General features: G+C 34.8%; 1 protein-coding gene and 1 long non-coding RNA gene across 2 annotated transcripts in view; both read left to right on the top strand.

Moving 5' to 3' along the window:
- LOC107621074 (caffeoylshikimate esterase-like) lies at window positions 709–1,741 on the top strand (the record flags this gene model as incomplete). Its single annotated transcript, XM_016323120.2, has 1 exon — window positions 709–1,741. A coding segment is annotated over one exon (507 nt), but the record flags the coding sequence as incomplete, so codon positions are not given.
- LOC110268533 overlaps window positions 5,170–7,713 on the top strand; it is a 24,498-nt gene continuing 21,954 nt past the window's right edge. Inside the window, exons 1-2 of the long non-coding RNA XR_002356619.1 lie at window positions 5,170–5,615; window positions 5,872–6,049. This is a non-coding gene — a long non-coding RNA (uncharacterized LOC110268533). The remainder of the gene's footprint in view (window positions 5,616–5,871; window positions 6,050–7,713) is intronic.

A 7,713-nucleotide genomic window follows, 5' to 3' on the forward strand; every position in this document is an offset into this window, starting at 1 on the left:
TTTTTAGTTTATTTTTTTTACAAAATATTTCCGTTATTAAATCTTGATATTGAGATTTAATTAAGTCCACTGATCAATTCTAATTAATTATATGGTACAAATTAAAACTAGGCCAGGTGTCTTGGTCATCTACTCACATCTGTATGTGTGTGTGTGTTGGTCATTAACTAATTAAATTGAATAATTTTTTTTGTAATTCATAGCAACAATTAATTAAGAATGCAACACATACTCTCACATCTATATATCTACTGTATAGTATATACCATTTAATTAGCAGGTGGTTGAATAGGCACTTTCAAATATATTAACATATCAAGCTATTGGTTGTTATTCTAGCCACGTTAATTAATCATCAGTCCATATTAATCGCTGCCTATAAATAATTAATTAACCAGCACAAGTTATCTCTACTACATATATAACTTGTTAGTGCTGCCAAGAACTTTGGCTCATGCTTCTTTCAAAATTTCAAATTACTTGAATAAACCCAAACACGTTAAGCTAAAAAAACATGTGCAAGCTTATTGGAGAGTAGTTACTTATAAAGTTATGAGTAAACTACCATTTCTATCCACGAAAGTTGAAAATGCTGATATATCTACCCATAAAAAAAGGAAATTATTATTTGTATCTATGAAATATGGGTTCCGCACAACAAAATTATCCAAACACTAAAAAATTACCTAAAATCTCTAAATTACCTTTATCTTCACCACCACACCACCTCTTTCACCCAATTACCTTTCTAACCCTAATCCTCTTCACCCTGCCACCACCCCTCTTTCTCTTTCTAATCTCAAATTCCACTACCACCCCTTTCACCCACCACCACTCCTCAAACTCTTCACTCAATGGTGGCTCCCGCTACCCCCCGCAATCGTCACTGGAACCCTCGTCCTTGTTCACGGATTTATCGGCGAATCCAGCTGGTTCCTCCAGCTCACCGCCATCTACTTCGCCAAGGCCGGATTCGCCACCTGCGCCATTGACCATCAGGGCCACGGCTTTTCCAACGGCCTCATCGCCCACATCCCTGACATCAACCCCGTTGTCGACGACTGCATCGTCTTCTTTGACGAATTCCGCTCTCGCTTCGATCCTTCTCTTCCTTCATTCCTTTACTCCGAATCTCTCGGTGGCGCAATCGCGCTATTAATCACTCTTCGCTGCCGCGACTCGCCGGAAAATGTCTCATCCACGAACCGAGCGTGAGCTCTGATTATGGTGTCGTCCTCTTTGGGAGTGAAGGCATGATGCTCCACCTGCGGAGAGAACTAGTTGCACCATCGGAGCCTGCGAAAAATGGGTTAGTTCATGAACCTGTAATGAAGAACAGAGCAAAAGGAAATCGGGAGAGAGATAGATATAACAACGGCAGGGATCAGGTAACGACGGTGGTGATTCTACGACGCGAAAAGAGGTGAAGAGGGTTGGCTATGGCGTCGATAAGGTAGTGTGAAGAGGAGGGTCTTTGACACAGTAGGCTCTGGTTCGAGGCCGATGGTGATGGTGGCGAGGAGAAGCTGGCGCGGTGCTCCTGGGCTCGACATAGGTCTGCGACGTTGCTGGCGGAGAAGGGGAGTGAACAGTGATGAAGAGGGTAATACGGTGGTATGTGGTTGATGTTGGAATTGGGTGGCTGAGAAAATTGAGAGAGAGAGAAAGGAGAGAGGAGATGATAGTGGTGGAGAGAAAGGTAGTTTAGGAATTTTATTTAATTTTTTAGGGTTTGAATAATTTTGATTGCAAAAACTATTTTTTATGGATACAAATGATAATTTTCATCTTTTATGGATAAATATGTCAGCGTTTTCAACTTTCATGTATAGAAATGGTAGTTTACTCTAAAGTTATAATAGTAATAGTGGGAATATATAGTTCAGTAGTATGTAGTTCCACTTCCATCTTAATCTTTTATAAGGTTTAACATTTCTGATTAAAATAAAATAAAATAGTGGGTTGGGGTTTATGCATATCGAGTGAGACCGACTTTTAGACAAAAATATATGTATGGGTTTAGATTTTCTTTTTTTTTAATACACAAATTTCAGAACATTTTTTGGTTTATACAAATTAGTTGGAACATACATTCATATGTTGTGTACGTACTTTAAATTTGTGTTTGAACCATGATAAGCTCGTGTTTAATGCTAAGTGTTCATCTTATATATATTTGAATACCTTGAGTGTGAATCTTTATAAACATTTATATTCCATAAAAAACTGAAAACATAGCTTATACATGTATGGCATGGTTGCATAATAATTGTGCTTGTTAAGCTTTAAATGTTACAATTGTTTGATTAATTCCTTGGGTTCTTTGTTGTAAATATATTACTCCACTTTTCACGAGTGATGAAAAAAAAATATGGGAAAAAATAAACTAAGGAAAAGAGGGAATTTGGATGAAGAAGCTTTTAGAAGTATTTATATTATTTATTTTCGGATTATGTCTCTATACTAATATTGGTAGTATATTGGTTGTTTGAGGAAATTCAATTTTGTCCATGACTGGTATCTACTTGACAGAGACTAATTTCTTTTGTTATTTCAAAATCTCTGTTTTTCTTTTATTATATCCAAGATGAAGATTGTATCATCAACATTGGTTAAAAAAGAATAACTCTCTTTTAGTTTTCTTATTATACTTCTATTTTAAATGAATAAACAAATTTGACATGAAATAATAGAAATAAAAAATATGCATGGAGCACAATATATACAATCATATATAGCAATTCACGGTCCAAAGACTTGTTACATACTTCCATGTGCCTAGAAAAGTTTATTTATTTATGTTTCTTTAAATTAATGAGAAGGACAAGAATAAATGTTGCCATTTTAACCAGAAATGGGTAAATAGATAAGTAGTTTGAAAAAAGATAAGCAATTATCGAAGACCATGACGGATAACTCCCGGTAGCACCTCTCATAAATTTTAGTAGTTGTTTGTTATTTGATGCATCCATAATCTACAAAGTCAATAGAATTTAAAGTATACCTTCATAATTGTTTTTGTAGTTTCAAATCAAATAAATCTGAGTTCATTCAATGTCCCGAAAAATAATGATAAAAATAGTGTGTATTAGGATATTACCCATGCAGCAACCAAACAGATGTTAGTTGCCGTAAGATACTACATTTATTTTTAGGATTTAGCTAAGGCACATCATAAATTTATTATTAGTAAAAATTTTTTATTAAAAATATAAAAAACTTAATTTTTTAATGTATTTTTTTTTAATATATCTTTTTTATTTTATTCCATAAAAAATAAAATTTCAAAAATTGAACCGATCAATGAATCAGTGAAATGATTGGTTCACTGATTTAATTAGTTAAATATTAAATAAAATTATTAAAAATTTAATATATAATTTTAAATATTTAAATTTAATAATTTTTAAATCAAAAAATTTTAATATAAAAATAATTTTAGAGAAATAAGTACAGCAGATATAATCTTTTTAATGTATAATATAATTTTCTTCTATAATAAAACACGAAGCACTAACACAGAATACATGAAGATGCTCAATAAAAAGTTAAAAACACTAATAGGAATAATGTATTCATAGTAATTAACATAAGATCTCTCTATTGTTTAAATGCAAATGGTACCAATCAAAATAAAAAAACCTCTCTAAATTACATCTTCAACAATGACCTAATTCTACAATAAAACCAGAAGCACTAACACTAAATACATTAAGATGCTCAATAAAAAGCTAAAAACACTAACAGGGCATTCATAGTAATTAACACAAGGTCCCTTCATTATTTAAATGCAAATGGTACCAATCAAAATAATAAAAAAAAGTCCTCTAAACTACATTCTCAACAATTACTTAATTCTAGAAATTTTCACCATATACTAAAAGTGACTCTATGCCGCCACAGAAAACGCAATATATACAAAAATTAACAAAAGGAAGAATACATACAAGAACATATTCACAATAATATTGACAGAAAATAGTAATAACATTGGCAAAAAATTAACAAAATCAGTAGTTCAATATTATTAACTCATCAGTAATAACATTGATAGAAAATAGCAACTCAAAATAATAAAAAATTCAATTAGTATCAAATCTCTCAGAAAAAATTAAGACTTTCATATTGTTAAATATCTTAAACCTATCTTGTTTTACTTCAACTCCATTGTTACTGTTACTAATTTACTATTATATTAACAACCAACAATAAACATCACAAATCTATTTATTAATTTTATTTTATCAGCAATCAAATGAATAATATCACAAAATCAGATTACAAAATTATTTTAGTTTAACATATAATTTTAGAAATAAAATAAATAAATTCATAAAAAGGGGAAAAACTGGTAAGGAACAGAGTGAAGCAAGAAAAACTGTAGCAAAGAAGCGAGCAGAACGGCAACGTCACTCGAAGAAGCAAGCAGAACAGAAGAAACAAGCGCAGTGGAGAATGCTAAGGCAAGCAGAACGGCAACGTCACTCGAAGAAGCAAGCAGAATCAAAGAAGCAAGTGCGGTGGAGAATGGAGAGGCGAGTAGAGGCAACGACGGAACAACCCTTCGCGGCGGCAACGCCAACAGCTCCATGCATACCTTTGTGCGACGTCGAGGAGAAGAGAAGCGAGGAGAAACGAGCAGACCCAACCCATGGTCTGTCCCCGTAGGCAACGATAGCTGGTGGCCACTACTGGCGTCGATTATGGTAGGGATGGTTGTAAAGGTTCTGCTCGTTGGAGAAAAAGAAAATTAGGGTTGAGGGAGGGAGGCATGGTGACTGGTGGTGAGTAACTTCATTTAGGTTAGGGTTGGGTTAGGTTAGTAGGTGGGCTGGGTAGTAGGTTTTCTTCTTTTTTTTTTTTTCTGGCGTCAAAACAACGCTGTTTTGGACATTATTAAAATTCGAAGATTAAAAAAACTTGACCAGTTCGACCGTTCATCGATTAACTTCCAGTTCGACCAGTTTTTTACAGAATGGTTCTAGGAGTCAACCGAACTGCTCAGATGACCGATTTTCGGTTAATCTGGTCAAATCGACCGGTCTGGTCTGATTTTCAGAACATTGATAAAAAGAAAGGTATAACACCTGGCAGCACATTACAATAGAGAAAAAATTTTCCTAATAGAAGAGACAAGAGCAACTATTTCTAAAGAGATAGCTTAAAAAAAAACAGAAAAGACAGCTAGCTAAAAGTAAAGTTAATAAGCTAAGAAAGAAGGAAAAAGGTTGAAAAAACAGAAGAAAGAAAAAAGCAACGTCTCCTATTAGAGGTGGGTGTGAATTCTTTGAAATTCCTTAGCTAGCTTAGTTGCCAGGGATAGAATTTTTCCAGGTGCACGACATTAGTTCTCGAAGATGAAAACATTGCGGGCTAACCATGCCGTCTAGAGTAGATAGACCATAGCTGCAATGAGCCTCTTGCTATTAGATTGAAGCTTCACATTTTTCGCAGATTGTCATCACCACTCCCATGCATGAAGGTTCTCGTCTCTGGAGATAATGCTTGCCATAGCAGATCTGTTCCAGGCTTCCTCTATATAAGGGTAGAATACTGTTGCGTGAAAAGGCGTTTCTGGTACCAATTGACAGCTAGGGCATAGGACGTGCATATGGGTAAGCCTTGAATTAGGCTTTTTCATTACTGTTAAGCTTTCATGGTTCAGTTTTTCCAGATAAAAAATTTTGATTTTTGGATGAACATTTATTTTCCAAATGGATTTCCACGTTTTCTAGTCAACAAATTGGGGATGCATGCTATCAATTGGAAGGTGAAAAAACTGGTAAGCAGTAGTGTAACCTGATTTGACCGAGTATGCACCTGAGCTATTTTTGATTAATTTAATCATGTCTTCTTCTTCTTGGTTGATAGATGTTTGCAGAATTAGATGAGTTATTTCTGGGTCGAAATTATCAAGGACAAGTTGCTGGTTCCAGTTTCCAGTTTTGTTGATCAATTGGCGCACCCAGGTTAGTGAGTCATCCCTATTCTATGTTGTTGGAATTCTAAAAGGTGGTTTGTCTCCAAGCCAGGGTCTTCATAGATACGAGTTGAGCTTTGTTTGTTGACTATTTGGAATTTGGTGCCTTTTTCCAAGACTGTTCTTCCCTGTAATAAACTCTACCATGCCCATGAGGAACGGATTCCAGGTTTAGCATCCATAAAGGTTGAGAGCCTGAAATATTTTTTTTATAGATTTTGTACACTAAGGAATTAGGTTTTGCTAGAAGTCTCCATACCTAGTTTGCCAACATTGCCAAGTTAAAACTTTTAAGTCTTTGAATTCTAAACCTTTCTACTTCTTTTCTTTTCTCAATGTGTCCCAATTGATCCATTGCATTTTATGTTCATTTTATTTTTGTCCCCACCAAAATTGCATCATCATGCAGTGTAATTTTTCTAGCAATAAATCTGGGAGTCTAAAACAGCTTAACATATAGATTGGTATCGCTATCCTTACTGCTTTAATCAAAACTTCCCGGCCACTTGCTGAGAGAAAATATCTCTTCCAATGCAGTAGTTTTTTCGATACCTTGTCTTTGACATAAGCGAAAGTCTCCATTTTTTATCTTTGGATCTTTGATGGTAACCCCAGATACTTGTCCTGAGTTCTCACATTTGGGACTCCTAAAGATTCAAATAAAGTTTCCTTGATCTGCTACGGGATGTTCTTGCTAAAAAAAATTGCCGATTTTATTAAGTTGATGGCCTGTCCACTTAGCTGACCATATTGATGTAGAATATGCAATAAAGAACCATAATTCTCATGTTTAGCCATGTAAAACAGTAGGGAACCATCTGCAAAGAGAAGGTGGTTGATTGGTGTAAATCCCGTAAAATTAGCGAATAAATAATCAATAAATTAAATTTTAATAAAAGAATTAAAAATGTAAATTTTATAGTAAAATGTGATAGAGCTAATTAAAATAAGAATTCTGATACTTATATCAAATAATTTAGCCCAAGATTGGGTCGAACGGGCCGAACCGGTCGTACCGGGCCCAACCCACATTTCTCCTAACACAATGAGCTGAAGCTCATTTCTTTCCCAAAGCCAAGAAACACGTTCCTGGAGGGAGAGGGAAAGAACATAAGCTTCAAACCCTTGATTTCTATTCAAATCCACACAACTTCTCACTCCGAGCTCCGATCGCCGCACCGTTTGCGGCCACGTGTCCAGCGCGTCGAGCTCTACAAAGGCCGGTAACCAATTTTGGTAAAAAACCTTGATTTCCATCTCAGCCTCTCATTCTTTTGGATTTTCAACATTTTAGATTTTTGGTTATTAAAATTTAATGTCTTGATGTTTAGGTTCAAACTAGTTTGAGAAACTTATGGGTCTTTGTTCAATCAAGACATATATAAGGTGAGGACTCTCAAAACCTTGCAAATTCTTAGCTTATTGAGTTTGGATATTGAATTTGGGTATATATGTGTGATATATGTGAATTAGGTTTGTGTATATGTAAATTGAAGCTTGATTTGTGGACATTAGAGACTTGGTGGAGGTTGGGTGTTATTGCTTTGGTGATTTTGGACCTTTGAGACTGTGTTTGGTGCCTTGGTAGTATCTCGGGTTATGTCCAAGTTAGGAACATACAATTTGTATGCTCCAACTTGAGGGGGGATGTTAGTGTTAGGTTGTTATTTATCAATTAGTTTAATTCAAGTTATAGGTAGTTAGTTATAGTTCACAAATAAATAAAATTTTCT

Source organism: Arachis ipaensis, chromosome B10, assembly GCF_000816755.2.
Source record: "Arachis ipaensis cultivar K30076 chromosome B10, Araip1.1, whole genome shotgun sequence".
Taxonomy (NCBI): domain Eukaryota; kingdom Viridiplantae; phylum Streptophyta; class Magnoliopsida; order Fabales; family Fabaceae; genus Arachis; species Arachis ipaensis.